Raw genomic sequence first — 15618 nt, forward strand, 5'->3', positions numbered from 1 at the left:
GGGGGGCCGAATGGGGTGGCACAGTTTTTTTTTCTTATCTGTGTCAAGACTAACAGGACTGGTATAAACTGGTACTGAAGATTTCACATTTGTTAGATTTTTTGTTATATTTTTGATCCGGTCGACTGGTGTTTGACCGCCGTGTGAAAATTCTCAAAGAAGCAACAAGAACCCAGAACAACACTGTGACAAATCCACAGAGAAACATCGCACTCCTGCACCATGTCCAACCAGATTATTAATCTAACGTCGGTGCAGCTGTGCAGTGAGACGGCAGCTGAAAAAATTCATCAAATTCTGTGATAGGAGAGAGAGACGTCAGAGGAGCCGGACGGTCCGATTATTCACCAAACACACACACTCACACACACACACACACAGGCTGAAGGTCTGAGCTTGTGATCAGCAGATTGGTCGGTTCAAATTCCAGGCGTTGGTGTGTTGAGTGTCACTGAACGGATTTTGTTGAAATGTGAAATGTTCAACGACGAACGAACGCCGCCTCGTCTGCTCCTCTAACAACTTCCAGGGACGTGTGACACCTAACACTCGGAGCCCGACACCCGCAGGTCTCCACTGTGACGGGAGGGCACAGCTGGCCGTCTCCCATATTGATAAAACACCCCCCCCCTCTCCCCCCTCCCCTCGCACGGTGCACCTGTTGAGCTCCTGCTCCCACTGCTCCGCAGTCAGGTCAGTGACCGCGGCCCGAGCTTATCGGCTCATTCTTCCCCACGATGGACGCGACGTGAAGCCCATATAGGGTGTTTGTGTTAAGAGAGGGGCAAAGTCAAAAACACAACCTCACACCCCCTTGAATACACAGACGGCTCAGTCAAGAGTCACGCTTCGACGCCACATCAGTTCATCCACTGACCCGGCTGCAGTTTGATCCAGTTTTTCAGGCCAACGTTTGACTGGTTCTGGTCCAGGACCGTCGTCCACTCTGACGTTCATTCACCAGCAGCAAAACTGAGGGTTTTTTTTATTGTAAATCACCGACTTTCCTGTGAAGCCATCGCTCCTATACTTTGTGTCGTTGGCCAAAATAATAAACCAGCTGAGAGGTCGAGAGGTCAAGAGGTCGACTTGGCTGGTAACAATTTTTTAACTGGTAAAAAATACAACTAAATAAATCTGTGTAGTTTCTTAAGAGACGATTGTTTGGGGACATTTGGGGACATTTTCAGGGCCCTAACACGAACAGATGTGCCCAAAGACATGATGGACAGCAGGACACGACGGCAACGTCAACAGAGACAGGGCGCGGTCTGGATGACATCACAGACATCAAAACACATCATCAGAGCAAAGACGAGCGTCGACGTGAAACACAAAGAAGAACAGGACGAGACGGGAGGAGAATAAAGAAGATCGATTAGATTAGATTAGATTAGATTAGATCAGATTAACACGCGCGTCCACAGATACACAACAACGTTCTGTTCTCCTTGTGTGATTTCTCCTCATTACTGTGACTTCCTGTCTGGACTTTGGCGTGAATCGTTGAGCAGATTTCAACGTCACACACGTGAAGACTTAGACTCAGGGATTAGAGTTAAATCAGTGTGAAAACAGCACTCAGCCTCAGGAAGTGTTCAGAAATTCACCGTCTTCATTTTTATTCAGGACGAGGTCAAAACAGAGAAAAAAAAAGTCACGTCAGAATTTAAGAACTTCATCGGCGTCTCTGCTCCATCTCAAAACTTTACTAATCAAAGTAGTTTTGCTTCATGTCTTCGGTTCGTAACGTTCTTTGTTGTATGATTTAGACCAGAGTTTCCCTGAACTTTTTTGAGACCGAACACCAAACATAAACCTCACCAAAAAGTTAGTAAGAAATATAATAATCTTTTAGTTTATATTCACTGACTCAACCTGTTTAGTTGAACACAACGCTCTAATACTCGCAGGAATTGAAGAAAGACAAACACTCATTTTTTTCAGTTTTCATAGCCATCTACAGCCACCTAGTGGAAGAGTATTAAACTGTTCTGCCTGTCACACTGCATCGACGACAAAGAAAAATTATTTGCAATAAATAAAAAAAACTTTTCAGACCAATTAAGTGAAAAATACATTTCTGAAACACAGCTAACGATCACGACTAGCATGTCGTGACAAAAGAAAACAATGACCTGCTTGGACCAGCAGGGACAAGTCGGTCAGATATTAGACAAGGAGTGAGAGAAATACCTTTAACTGACACTGAATGACAACAAGTGAGAAACATCGTTGGGTTTTTGTGGGTTTCTTTTTTAACCTGCTAGCCTAAAGCGCACTCTGATTCAGAAACGTTAGCCTCCAACAATCAGACAACTCTTCCACTGTGCAGCAGTGACCTCCTCCACATGGACAGACACAACTATATTTAGCAGTACAGGCAGCTACAGACCTTAAAGACTGTGGGCCACAGACGCGGCGGGTCACGTGGGTATATTTGGAAACATATTTTAAAAAAACAAAACTGTGTCAGTGTCACGTCAACGAAATAATCTTGGTCACGTTTGCGTAAAACGAAAGGTAAAATGTGCCACACTGCACAGTGTGTCACGCAGGCGCAGTGCCATCCATCCAGTGGTCGCTGTTTTTAAAGCCTTTTCACTTTAGTTTAGACTCTGCGTCAGGAAGACAAGGCTGAGGGGAAACTGAGCCCACGGTGACGCTGTCTCCGTGCACATGGTGGTGACATCTGGACGTGGCGCTCATCGCGGGGGGGGGGCCGACATGCCATTCTCCCCATTATTGATCTCCCAACCCCCCCACTCTCCCGACGTGCCATTCTCCCTATTATTGATCTCCCAACCCCCCCACTCTTTGGGAGACAAAGCCTAATATTCCACTATTGTGCACCATGTGCCACATTCACGCACTCGGGCTCCAGTGGAGACTGCGCGTTTCCATCCTTTCACCGCGCGCATTTCAACATGTGCCAAGCCTGGAAATCTAGAATCTCGAATCTCCCACGGTTTCCTGCGTTTGCCGCGTTTCATACCAACTCAAAAACAACGCCAACATATTCGCGTCACCTGCGACACATGTGCCATTACAGCTGTTTTAGCTCAGATGCAGCAGGCGGCTGTGACTCACCGACGGCTCTCTGGACACCGACCCCAGGTTAACTCCTCCGGCGACGCCGAGCGGCAGAAATATAAAGATCGATTCTTCGGGTTCTCTCGTGTTTTTTCGGTCGCTTCTCTCTGCGTTTACATCGGATGTATTTTTTTTTTCTTTTCTTTTTTTTTTTTTTTTGTGCGCACTCGGCACGTCGCTCTCCACAGCAGCTACTGAAACGCGCTCTGAAAAATGGTCGTTGAATGAGTGAAGTGTGGGGGTCGCCGTGGACCCGCCTCCTCCTCCTCCGTGCACCCTCCCCAAACCCGAGCTCACTGAGGCTTTCACCACCTCTTTGGGTCATAAGGTGAAGGGGGGGCACGGGGGAGGGGACCCGGGGGGGCTCTGTGTGTGTGTGTGTGTGTGTGTGTGTGCCGGGAGGGCTGGTCGAAAAAAAAGACGCATTATTTTAGACAGTTTCAACAACTGACCGTAGGAACCGACCATCACTGACACGTGTGACCAGTTTAATCATCTCTGTCAGGTGTTCAGGTTCAACTGATCACCCCTGCCCCCCCCCCTTTACACTTGAATGGACCTGGATTTCTGTCCTTGGATGAAGCAGAGAATCAGACTCACAACCAGAGACAAAGACCAGAATTCCACAAAGAAGGAATTCTCTAAAAAAATTAAAATAACTAATTTAAAAAAATAAATTTTGGTAAAACATGATTTACAAATATATAAACCTGGTCTAAGGTTTATATTTGTCACAGTCTAAATAAATACGTGGCAAAAAAAAACGTGATGATGATGCTCAAGGTAGGGTTCATGGTGGAGCAGTGTTCAGGGGCCATGCCTTACACTTGCATCCCTGGTGGTGACTGATGGAGTTTAATGGGTTTTTTTTTCTTGTTTTTTTTGTAAATGTAAACAGAAATACAAAGTGATTTTACATATAAAAATATAATGTAATAATAATAACGACCACAGCAAACATGGTGGATCAGTGGTTTGCTGGTTCGATTCCCAGTCTTCTCTGCATCACACTACAAATACTGTGATCAGTACTATAGTATTTGTAGTACTGATCACAGTACAATCACACACTGGGTTCTGTTAATTGATCACAGGTGTGACGGTGAGGTGTACCTGAGACGGAGGGCTGTGATTGGCTGATGAGAAAAGGGATGTGAGAGAGAAAAGGCTTCGGTGGATTGATGGTGACAACAATGTGACTGAGGCGGTTCCAAAAGTAAAGAACGTTTCAGACCAAGACGTGAAGGAGGTTTCCAAGAACCAGACGGCGTCGGCGCTTTGAAATAAACCCGTGTTTGTTTATGGAGCCTCAGCACAAACACAGACAGACTGTGGATGTATAGGTTCAATGGTCTGTAGCATAGAGCAGCAGCAGCAGCAGCAGCAGCAGCAGCAGCTTTGTTGCTCCAGTACTTTGTAGTCTCTGCTCATGTAAACAGTCTGTCATTGTCCATCTACAGGAAGACATTTTATATATGAAGCTCCTGTTATTATTGGTGTCAAAACGTTTTCATCCGACGCTCAGAAGCCTCCCACTGTGGCAACACAAAAGACGTGCATACACACGTACATGTATACAGTCGTACATGTATACATACCTACACAAACACACACACACACAGCGGCTCACACAGTCATTTGTGTAAATAATCTGAAATAAGTAGGAAGGCTTTGGCCTAAAATTAAAAGCCTCCCCCGGGAGGGTTAAAGGGTTAAAGGTTCTGTGACTAACCTTATGAAAATATCACATGAGCCTGTGTTCCACTGAATGAAGCAGAATTTGATATTCTCTTTGTACAACAATGTAAAAGCTCAACAAGTACAGATATATTTTAATTAATTTACAGAGAGTAACACAGCCTTAGCTGTAAAAAAAAATAAGCCTTATACTGCAGTGCTGCCTCCCTGTGGTGAGATGGTTAAATAATTAACAGTAAGAACCAAAAGCCTTCATTTTCATTCTTCTCCTGTTATTTCTGTGTCCAACAAAGTTTTATTACATCATTTAAAGTTTTCCATATTACTGTTAAAACTGTCTCAGATTTTAACATTACTTAGTAGGAAAAAAAATGACACAAGGGCAGAAACCCCCCCGCCAAAAAAAAAAAAAAAAAAAACTCAGGACAGAGTAAACAGAAAAAGGAGCAAAGTCAACAAGTGAATGGCTGGAGCTGAGGCCTTTTTGAAAAAAGTGGGTTTTAAAGAAAACTCACCTTGTTCACAGTGAAACGTTGGTCTTTTTCTATTTTTAATGGGAGTTAGTGTGAGGAGAGTGGGTAACTATGGTAACTGAGTTAGTGAAGTTCACCTGACGGGGAGTCGGTTTTCTCAGATCAACCTCAGGTTTCTCTCATTCCCTACGGTCGGTCCCTTAACATTCATTCAAAGATTCTAACACCTGATATTCTGTGGGTAAATACTTAAAGAAACAACAACTGATCAAAGTCGCACATGTAATTTATTTATGTACAAACAAAAACCATTTGTATAAACTGTACAATCTGGACACGAGAGAAAAGAAGAATTACCAAACAGAACAAAATTCCAAACAATTCTGTAAACTACAGTAGTAAATACACTATGTATATACAACCTATAAATTAAGTTGTGTACAACATTATGACTATAAATGTTTTCTGGTTCGGGGTCATTTGGTGTAAATCTGTGAGAATCTGGAGTGGTGAAAATGATCCGTACTTCCTCTCGGCCGTGGCTTCATCTCTGAAGCTTCTAAAGAATTGATTTATTTACAAGTTTTAAAGTTCAACGTCGGGCTCATTCCAATTCAGTGAAACGAGCAAACATGGCTTTACGGACCGCGTCTTTATACGTGTCAGACGGAGAGAGGGTGTAGTTGGTGCCTTTGGTGCCAAGTCCCGCCCCTTTGGTTCTTAACTGTGCCTGAGGAAGATAACAGACGTGTGAGTTGTCAACACAGGACGGCCAGTCAACACACAGTCACATCTACAAGTTGTTGTCGGCCTACCTCGATGGGGGCGGTGATGCCTTGTTGGTTGCGACCCAGACCTTTACCCTCCTTCCAGCCCATGGCCTGCAGCATTTTGTTCCCAATGTTGTCACTGTTGAGGCCGTCTTTGGTTGGCTGCTCATAGTTACTGCACAGGCAGAGGAGGCATTTAATCATGTGACACATTAAAAGGTGGGATTTGTAGATGATTGAAGAATCACAGACTCATACACGACTTGTGCTGGTTGGTTATATTTCTTCTTCTTGGGCGCCGGTGGTTCTGGGATGCCGTACTTTTCCCTCCTCTCTGCTGCTCTGTCTCTGTACTTCAACTATTGACCAGAGAGTAAAAACATTTTAAATCACGTCTCCGTTTCAGCTGGATGTTCTGTTGTCACTACAAACCTCCGTCTCCTTCCTCTCCAACTCTTCCAGCTCTGCTTCGCTCATTTTAGAACGACGGAGAACCTCCAGGTTTTTCTAAGTAAAAAAAAAAGACAAATATCCTTTTCAATAAACCACTGGGGTATTTCGTAACCATAAGTGGGACTATGATAACTGTTTGTGGCTTTACCTTGTGGAGATCAGAGAGCTGCTGATGTCGAATCAGAGCCTCTTTATTTGGAAACTGTCTCCTACACAGCAAACAGGCCAACTTAGACCAGTCGGTCATTTTAGCCTGACATACTTCAGCGCTGTCCATCTCTGCTCCCGCCTCCTCAGGGTCACTGTCTCCACTGTAAGCTGCCACCAGGCCACACTAACCACGGCACAGACACACAAGTTTAAAACCAAAGACAACATGAACATACGGAGGTGGACGGTGTTGTTCAGCACATGTAAAGGTCAGGTATTTGGGGAGGGGGGCGGGGGTCGTACCTTAGAGCCACTGACTGAACTGGATGGTAGCTCTTCTTCCATGACTCTCATCGGTGGCTCTTGCAGAAGTCTGTCTAGTGCGCTCGATTGCTAAAAAGGAAAAACACCAAGCACTGACTCAGGATCTTTACTGTACATTAGGACCTTTTCATCCACTGTTTCCTCCATTACCTTCTTTTCAAACATTGTATAGCCAGCATCAGCAGCTGCTGCTTCCTTCCTCTCTTCTTGGCTGATAGGCTGGAAGCTGCTTCTGAAGTTCTCCTTTTGTTTGTTGAGACTTTTTGCCCAGCGTTCCATGTCTTTAGCAATCTGAGAAAAAAAAGAAAAACAGAATAAGAAAACAATAAAACCCCTCACTGGTTACTGGTCCATCTGCTGATCTTGTATATTTGATGCTACCTGCTGAGCCGTCTTGCTTTTGGGCTTCTCCTTTTTCTCTTTGCCCTCCTTAGATTCTTTGCCTCCTGCAGAACCACTCGCTGCCATTCCTTGTGCTGCAGCTGCGTCCGTCGGAGCAGGCAAGTACGCCTGCTTCTCACTGTCCCAGTACAAGTACTGCTGGGTCTGAGAGTTGTAGTAATACTGGAATGAAAGAAACAACAAGGTTTTTGATCAACTCATACCTTCACCCAAAACAAACCCCATTTGAGACACGTGTTACTTACGTGTGAATATGGATCATAGTAGTAGCCAGTCTGAGGATCGTAATAGTAGCCAGAGGACTCGTCATACTGGTAGTTGGATGTATCTGGGACAATAAAATTACAATCCAGTAAGAAAAAACAAAACAAAAAAAGAAACTTAAATGTAGTTAATACTTTGGTTATAGTCAAATGTTATGTCACGTTTATAAGCCAATGACTTATTTAAATCTTTTAAAACCCATTTGAACACCATACCAGGGGTGGCATCGGTTTTCTGTCCAGGGGCTGTTGATGTAGACGCTGTAGCAGAAGCAGCAGCGGCGGCGGCGGCAGCGGTGGCGACAGCGGCTGCAGCCACAGGAGCCACAGACACAGAGGCAGCTTCAAGCCCTGGGAGGTGTCCAGTCTGGGGTTTCGCCTCCAGTTGCTGACCAAGAGCCAATGTCTGCAAAGGTGGTTTGAGGGTGAATTATAATGTTAACATTGAGACTTCACCAAGACGAGTTCCACTTCTTACACGATTCATTTATATATTGGTGAGTTACCTGAACTGCAGGCTGTGCAATTATGTGTGGTTGGTAGACTTGAGCACCCTGTGAGATCACGACTCCAGCTGGGGTTGGGACGATTTTGACACCAGGGGCAGCTAACAATCAGAAAAATACAACATTTACAATTTTATTATGACTTGTGTTCATTATCTTAAAAAATTAAATCAAATTAATTTGTTAATCTCAACTGTAGTATACTGTTTTCTGTGGTTTTGGATAATCAAACGTACCTCCCAGAAGTCCATTTCCCTGTGAAGTACTGGGCCCAGCTCCATGCTGATAGAACGGGTATTCCTAATAAATGGGGGAGAAAAAAAAAAACAAGTGATTGGAATGTGATCTGACAGATGATGGAAAATCATCTGGATGGAAAATGGAAAGTTTGCTTGATTTACTAACTTGTGACATTGGGTTGTAACCTTCTTGCAGGTAACCAAACTCGGACATTCCCTCTGAACTCTGTTTTGGCAAAAAGTTTGAAAGTTAAGCAGGATGTATTATGTAAAATTACACACAAAAAACATTTCATGTTTCAGTTAAGTGATCAAACAGATGATAAATGTGTCTCAGTTAAGTGATCAAACAGATAAAAAAATTAAATCAACTTTATGTTCGTGTCTCAGTTAAGTGATCAAACAGATGATAAAAAAATTAAATCAACTTTATGTTGTAGTTGGATGACAATTAAAAAGGGAGCCCACCTGACTTGAAGACCACTGGGCAGCAGCAATTGCTGTGCTTGCTACAGAGAAGGCACTGACACGATTCCCATCTGGAAGTAATAGATCTCTAACACACGCAAACAGGAAATACATTAGTGTTGTTTCTATTTTGGGATGGGCTGTATACATGACTACTGAAACTGTATCCTGAATGCACTTACTTCCTAGCACTTTTGGCATAATCCACCCCAATTGTTTTTCCATCAAGTTTTAAAGGAGGCTGCAGTCCCTGCAAGATGGTCAGCAGCTGAGAGGCCTCCTGTGAAAAGGAGCGACCCAGTAAGCCAATGTGCAGAACATCAACAAGCTAGCATTTCAATGTAATTTTTTTAAAACTTAATTTCAAAGAGTCTAATTATAAATAATGAGTTGTTACATTTTTTTTAAATTTAATTTCAAAGGGTCTAATTATAAATAATGAGTTGTTACAACTTTAACAATGATCACAGTGCAGTGTAACATCATTTAGCAGTAGATAAAAACGAATGCTTTACCAGAGGAGAGGACAGCTGTACAAAGGCAAAGCCTCGGTTCTGGCCCGTCTGCTTGTCTTTGATTAGGCGAATGTTGTTAGATGACAGATTAGCGTAGGGCGCTAGAGCTGACATTATGGCTTCCACAGTCGTCATGGGAGCAATATTTCTAAGAATGATGGCTGAACAGAAAACAATGTAATATTAAGAACAACTCAACACTGCAGAGATGTGGACTAAAACTAAAGAAATTTAAAAAAAAACAAGGAAATCCTTACTGTCTCCATAGAATTCTCCACCGTTCTGACTCTCAGAGACTCCAGTATTACCACCAGTTTCAGTTTCTATTGAGAAAATGACAGAACAGAATGGAAATAAATACCACGAGGACAAAATGAGTATATATGAGAACTTGTAGTACTACTTTGTGGTTTTTGTGTAAAATTGCCAGGTCACTGTTTGTACTGCATGTTTTTTTCAACATCTGTGCACTGTTGCATTTGGCGCAACTGACATCTTTAACATCAAAAAAAGATTTTGTGTCGTGGCCCAGCACTGCTGCTACAGGCTGTCATGATGACGGACGTCAGTGGCCCCTGGATGATAAACTACTTACCTGCTTTGGCTGCTCCGCACCTGAAGCACTTCAGCCTCCTCCGGAAATTGTACAGGCCACACTGCAAGTAACCGGTCACATCAATTTTATTATACACCTAGTGAAGCCCTTCACAGTCCTGCCTCAGTACAGGCAGTCTATATTGGTGCAGTTTACCACATTTACCTGAGACACAACCTAACCTTTACCACCGACGCCGATGCAGGTGTTCAAGTATACAAGTCACGAATGTACAGGCTAGTTCCAATGCTTGTGTGTATGTTTGAAGTGTACTTTATTAACAAGAAAGAGAATTTCAGAGGAACAAAGTACTTACGGTGTTGCAAAGCCAATCTTCATACTTGTTTCGGGGATGACTGTAGTGCATGTCCACATTTTTGCCTTGAATGATCAGACGTTTCTGAAAGAGAAGAACCCATGTCACTCAGGTGCTCATGGCGAGTCTTCATCTCATCAACAGGGCAAGCAGTGTTGGAAGGGAGAGAGAGGGGAAAGGGAACCCCAACAGATAGCCTTTGTGTTAAAAGACAGGCACATGATGTATATTTGAGCGTGATGTATAGTATGTTCTTTTTCAGTGTTTGGGACCCGCGTGCCCAGGCTAAGCTGGAGCACAGTGTATGTAATGGAAGAAGGTGACTGTTTAAAATACTGGATTATCTATTGAGGGGGCCTTGGAGGTTTATATTGATAATAATTAAGAAAAAAAACCACTTCCTTAAGACGACAACCTTCAATAAAAATAAAAGCATTTTCACAGTTGCCTCTTGACGCTACTTCAACTATTAACAGGATTATATAAAAAGAAGCTTAGTCATTTTATATCACTAGGCCAGATAAGAATCAAACAACCCAACCTATTTAAAACAGCCTTAGAGTTTTAATTCTACTTATTTGATACACTGTGGTTGCCTTTCAGTTTATTCCAGATCCCCAAGATTAAAACTAGACTTGGCGATTGTGAAGCAACCTGATTGGTCTCCATCCACCGGGTAGCATCTTGCAAGTGATAAAAGTCCACGAAGGCGAAACCACGGCTTATACCTAGAGACAGCATTCAAATATAGACGGGAGGTGTGTTAGTTTAGAGTCCATGGGCATATTATTCAAACTCTTCCACAAACTGCTTCACGACCCAGGCCCTCTTGGTACTCAGAGGGCCACTCCATTGAAGTTTTACCATAGCAAGAAATCCAGTTGAATATCACTGTGTGAAGCACACTCAACAACAAAGTGTATGTCTGTCAAATGACTGTTTCAGATACTTTACTTACCTGACCAAAACCTCCCAACTGACTGAATTTGAAAGCCTTAAATTGGAATTTAAAATCAGCATCTAAGTCACCTGATGAAATATTTGTGGTTGCTATGGGAAAATGGGTCTGTTCAGAAGCAGGTTGGCCCAATGGTCAAAGATTGGGGGAAGGGTGAGGTCCTTCTAACAAGCTTCTCACCTGTTTTTTTCTTCATCAGCCTGACATCCACTGGCTGAGGTCCCTCCAATTGGTCAATAGCCAAACGGATCTACAACGCAACAGAAATCTTGTTTACTGTTGTTTCATACAAACCTATTACACCTTTTCTAGAAGAGAAGTACTTACATCTTCCTCTGTAATGTGAGGAGAAAGACCCCACAGCATTATGGTTTTGCTCTTCTTCTCATCACCAGGCTCCCTTCTGTAGTCCTGATCTGGGTAGTCACCATCAGAGTGGTAACCATCTTCTGACCTATCACTGTTGCGTCGCTTTCTTTCTCTTTGCTGAAAAAAAAAAAAGAATTGCCTCAATTACAGCTCATAACAATAAAACATTAAGGTAAAGTTACAACCCCAAGTTTATTGAATATGAGAAATACCTCAGGACTGTCTCGTGATCCCCTGCGCTCTCCATCGTAGCGATCACCGCGCCTCTCGTCTCCCCAGCGGCGCATGTTATGATCGCGCTCCTGATCTCGGTCTCTTCTATCACGCCAGTCCAATTCATCACGAGGCTGGTCGGAACCATATCTGCCACTTCGCTCTGTTCGACTAATCCTTATCGAAAGACAATTCAAAATGAGTTTCATAATAAAAAAAGGTATGAATATGTTTAAATATATATTAATGTAATATTTAAGAAAAGTACAAAATAAAAGGTGTAATCTTTTAACCCTGTCTTGTTGCCAAAACTTCTGCAGTAAATTAAGAATCTCGGAAGATCTGATTAAAAAAAATGTACAGATGGCCTGTGTACAGTCCTTGTGTCTGAGTATTCTCATGTGTAAGTGGCAAAGAGAAAAATACGATTGCTTGGAAATGATCAAGCATGGCTTGCTGATTGATTAAGTGTTGCGATGAGGGTTTGGAACACCCAAAAAAGGCAGAGATGTACAGGGGAAGTAGTGAGTGACAAAGCTGAATGTACTAGATTGCTGCATGATCAAGTACTTGAGCCCAAGCCATTTTATATGTAACATTTGACATCCGGCTCGTGACTGCTTTTACGAACGTATTATGAATTTAATGAGTCTCCAACTATTAAATATTTGGGTCTTGGAAAGCAAATTTTAGAAATGAAACGTCACATAGATAGGACTATTCGTATAGATTTGCAAATCACATTATAGCTGTCGTCCGTTCTTTTCGCCCGACATGCTGGAATGTCACCAACTGACGACACGACGCAAAATGGGGTTAAGTGTAGCACTGTACGAATTAACGTCAAGCATCATTCGTGACTGCTTTTACGAACGTATTATATCTTTAATAAGTCTCCAACTATTATACTTTTGGGTCTTAGAAAGCAAGTTTAGAAATGCAACGTCACATAGATAGGACTATTCGTATAGATTTGCAAATCACATTATAGCTGTCGTCCGTTCTTTTCGCCCGACATGCTGGAATGTCACCAACTGACGACACGACGCAAAATGGGGTTAAGTGTAGCACTGTACGAATTAACGTCAAGCATCACTAGCAGAAATTAATTTGGCTACGAGTACATTTAGCATATATAAGTGTATTTAATGGCAGCGCCATTGAAACAAGAAAGCCATTTTAACTACTGCACCCATCATGGCGAAAGCTACAAGAACGTACTTACCTTTTATCGGTCCCCATTTTGCAACACTGTGTCTTCTCCCACACGGCCTCTGAAAAAAGGCATGTATAATGACTAGTTAATAACATATGGGTTTTTTAATAGCGGTTCTAAACCTCCTCGCAGAGCGACCGAAGGTGCTGTACAACAACATGGACACGGTCTACTCATTGCTAACGGACTGTCGTTTGCTATAGTAAAGACGGACACGTTAAGCAAAATATTTAACTTCCAACACAGTATATGTTTTAACTCACCGTTGTTGCTATCTTGAAAATGTTTTACCAACAAGTATTCTCCAGTATGATTACTTCAATTTCAAAAGAAAATTTCATATCACGTTCAAGGACTTATAAGACATTACAACTACACCTTCTTCGTCCCAAGATGCATTGCTGCAAAGAGTGATGCATTATGGGAATTTCAGTGCCTTAGAAGTTAGAAGCCGTCGAAATTTTGGTTTTCTGACAACATGACTTGACTAGTTATTTTTGTGTGTGTATTTGGTTTAATATTTTTTTAATCGTGTAAAATGAATGTAAAGAAACATCTTCATTCGCTTTCATCATTGGCTGGAAGACTGTGTAAATTTGAATTGATAGTTTGACATATCTGTAAACGTATGTACTAAGCAATATCTTTTTTGTCTTTTAGTAAGACATGTTTATATCAGTCAATGCAATATCAACACTATTAGTAAACGCATATGCACGTAACTTTTTTTTGTTTTATATATATAAACCAGTGTAATGTTCTACACATTTGTTAGTTACAGTAAACCCAATCTTTTTGTATTTTGTACATTTGTTGGTACGTTTTTGCCCATTATCTGGACTGAACACGCAGTTTTAACAGACTTGTCATTCTCTGCAAGTTTATGAGAAACTAATTTAGCAATAACTGTATTCTTTTTCATCCTCTCCCATTGCTAGGATTTATACTCTAAATAAAAATGTGGTGTAGGTCACAGTGATTTTATGTGTTATTATCTACAACATGAAACAGGATCACTGCTATCATTTATTACAGTATCCATGACACATCACCAAACAATGCACTGTACAAGTAGGTTCATTAACAAAGAAGACACAAATATTTGATTCACATGGCACACAAGAATGTTCCACTTTATAAACCTCTGATGTGGTACTGACACTGTATACAACATAGGCGGTCAAAAATGAGGCTTTTTTAAGGACCATATTTGAATTGCACACCATTCTTTTAAATCAATATTTGAGATTTTAATTTTGTGATGCCTCAATCACAGAAATTCTAAACAAAGTCATATCACTTATAAAATGCATCATGGGATAAAAACAACACAAAATCCTGTTATTTAATATAAAAATGGTCCACATGGCCCCAGGAAAGGAGAGTGGTGTCCGTCTCATTTTTCCAATGAGTTGGAATTAGTAGGCGGGTAAGGGTAACAAGGATGCTGTGAATTTCCATGAGGAACTTTAGGTCAGGGTCTCTCCTTTTGTCACCTGTAAGGACAAACATCTTTGAGTATGTTGAAAACTCAGGAATGGCATCAAACAAACCAATCAAACACATTGCATACTTACTCTTGCTTCAATGTATTCAATCCTCCTCTCCAGCGCTGTCAGCTTCTCATTTAGAGTAGCCAGACGTGATCGACACGACATGTCTGATGGAAACAAAGACGCAATAAGCTACAGATGTAATATAGAATGTGACTGTTCATAACAATAAACGACATCACTGCAAAAACATGCAATTTACAGGCGCATCATTATGTTGTAGTGGGTGATGTACATTCTAGCAGTGGCTACTACTCCGGTGCTAGCTTCCTCTTTAATAATTGGCAATTTGATCTAATAAATTGTGACTTTAAATTTCAAAACAGAAATGTGAAACATTTATATTAAAGAACATGGCTGCTTCCACTACCTAACTATAAAATACGATGCTAACATTTAATCTAGTTAGTTACAGGGAGTGGTCGCTGAAAACACCAGCAGACCTAGCTGAAGCAGCTAGCTTTAGCCACAGCAATGAACCCGAAACGCAAAATCTTCACGTTAAATGTAGTCTAATCTGGAATGTTGGTAGTCACATACTTACCGAACGAATTGAGAAAGTCGGCGATTTTTTTAATACTGCTGGTTATCACTTCTATATACTCTCGATTCGCCCAGTCTTGATGTATCTCCCTCTGCACTGGGTCTTCCTGGCCAGCCATGTTTAAACTACTGTCAGCCGGTCACAACAACGTCGTGTTGATTCAAGAATGGCCGATCATTGGAAATACAAGTCTAGTCGCCCTGTTTGTTTGGCAACTATGTAAAAACACAAACGTTTTAAGAAACATATTGCGTAGTTAGTTCAAATATCTAAAAGGTAGTTACATTTGTGGTTAATCGTTTTAGACTGTCTCAACATGTATAAACTCGTGTTTAAACTTTTGATTGGAGAAGCATCATAGCCTCAGTATTAGCACAAGTTTAAAGGGGTAAACGGGTTATAAACCAATGTAACAGCTAAAAAAATAGAGTGGAAAACAAAAATTGACCGTAAGGATACAGACCAATAAATTCATATTCGAAAAACCTCACAGCAAAGGA

General features: G+C 41.7%; 3 protein-coding genes across 5 annotated transcripts in view; all 3 read right to left on the reverse strand.

Annotated features, from left to right (window-relative positions):
• LOC103385719 (sodium-coupled neutral amino acid transporter 3) overlaps nucleotides 1–3336 on the reverse strand; it is a 14794-nt gene extending 11458 nt beyond the window's left edge. The window contains exon 1 of one of the 2 annotated variants that reach the window (XM_008319686.3): nucleotides 3091–3336. The gene's annotated coding sequence lies outside the window, so the exon portion shown is untranslated. The remainder of the gene's footprint in view (nucleotides 1–3090) is intronic. The other variant, XM_008319685.3, reaches the window with a different exon arrangement.
• A 2196-nt stretch (nucleotides 3337–5532) lies between these two features.
• On the reverse strand, nucleotides 5533–13443 carry rbm5 (RNA binding motif protein 5). Of its 2 annotated transcripts, none has more exons than XM_008319689.2 (25): nucleotides 13285–13443; nucleotides 13031–13079; nucleotides 11805–11976; nucleotides 11551–11709; nucleotides 11404–11473; nucleotides 10920–10993; nucleotides 10266–10349; nucleotides 9950–10010; nucleotides 9612–9677; nucleotides 9355–9515; nucleotides 9022–9119; nucleotides 8840–8927; nucleotides 8538–8597; nucleotides 8369–8432; nucleotides 8133–8233; nucleotides 7843–8032; nucleotides 7609–7691; nucleotides 7343–7525; nucleotides 7112–7252; nucleotides 6941–7030; nucleotides 6636–6821; nucleotides 6467–6541; nucleotides 6293–6393; nucleotides 6080–6209; nucleotides 5533–5994 (listed from the first exon to the last, which is right to left on the reverse strand). In XM_008319689.2, the coding sequence occupies exons 2-25, from the start codon at nucleotides 13045–13047 to the stop codon at nucleotides 5869–5871; spliced, it is 2580 nt and encodes an 859-aa protein (XP_008317911.1). In that variant the 5' UTR covers nucleotides 13048–13079; nucleotides 13285–13443; the 3' UTR covers nucleotides 5533–5868. The 2 variants fall into 2 exon arrangements, with proteins under 2 accessions (XP_008317911.1, XP_008317910.1); XM_008319688.2 differs by having other exon boundaries at nucleotides 11805–11982.
• Nucleotides 13444–14034: 591 nt separating this feature from the next.
• On the reverse strand, nucleotides 14035–15286 carry brk1 (BRICK1 subunit of SCAR/WAVE actin nucleating complex). Its single transcript, XM_008319690.3, has 3 exons — nucleotides 15119–15286; nucleotides 14599–14681; nucleotides 14035–14517 (listed from the first exon to the last, which is right to left on the reverse strand). The coding sequence occupies exons 1-3, from the start codon at nucleotides 15234–15236 to the stop codon at nucleotides 14491–14493; spliced, it is 228 nt and encodes a 75-aa protein (XP_008317912.1). The 5' UTR covers nucleotides 15237–15286; the 3' UTR covers nucleotides 14035–14490.
• Nucleotides 15287–15618: the final 332 nt, after the last annotated feature.

Source organism: Cynoglossus semilaevis, chromosome 11 (genome assembly GCF_000523025.1).
Source record: "Cynoglossus semilaevis isolate Cse_v1.0 chromosome 11, Cse_v1.0, whole genome shotgun sequence".
Classification (NCBI taxonomy): Eukaryota; Metazoa; Chordata; class Actinopteri; order Pleuronectiformes; family Cynoglossidae; genus Cynoglossus; species Cynoglossus semilaevis.

What these genes read in the sequence shown, in the direction of transcription:
- brk1 (XM_008319690.3), bottom strand. Translation starts at nt 15,236, where the DNA reads ATGGCTGGCCAGGAAGACCCAGTGCAGAGGGAGATACATCAAGACTGG. An exon ending in CGACTTTCTCAATTCGTTCG is followed by an intron (nt 14,682 to 15,118) that starts GTAAGTATGTGA and finishes TGTTTCCATCAG; the next exon opens with ACATGTCGTGTCGATCACGT. An exon ending in TTGAATACATTGAAGCAAGA is followed by an intron (nt 14,518 to 14,598) that starts GTAAGTATGCAA and finishes TTGTCCTTACAG; the next exon opens with GTGACAAAAGGAGAGACCCT.
- rbm5 (XM_008319688.2), bottom strand. An exon ending in AAGATTGGCTTTGCAACACC is followed by an intron (nt 10,011 to 10,265) that starts GTAAGTACTTTG and finishes GGTTACTTGCAG; the next exon opens with TGTGGCCTGTACAATTTCCG. An exon ending in GAAAACCGATGCCACCCCTG is followed by an intron (nt 7,692 to 7,842) that starts GTATGGTGTTCA and finishes TTATTGTCCCAG; the next exon opens with ATACATCCAACTACCAGTAT.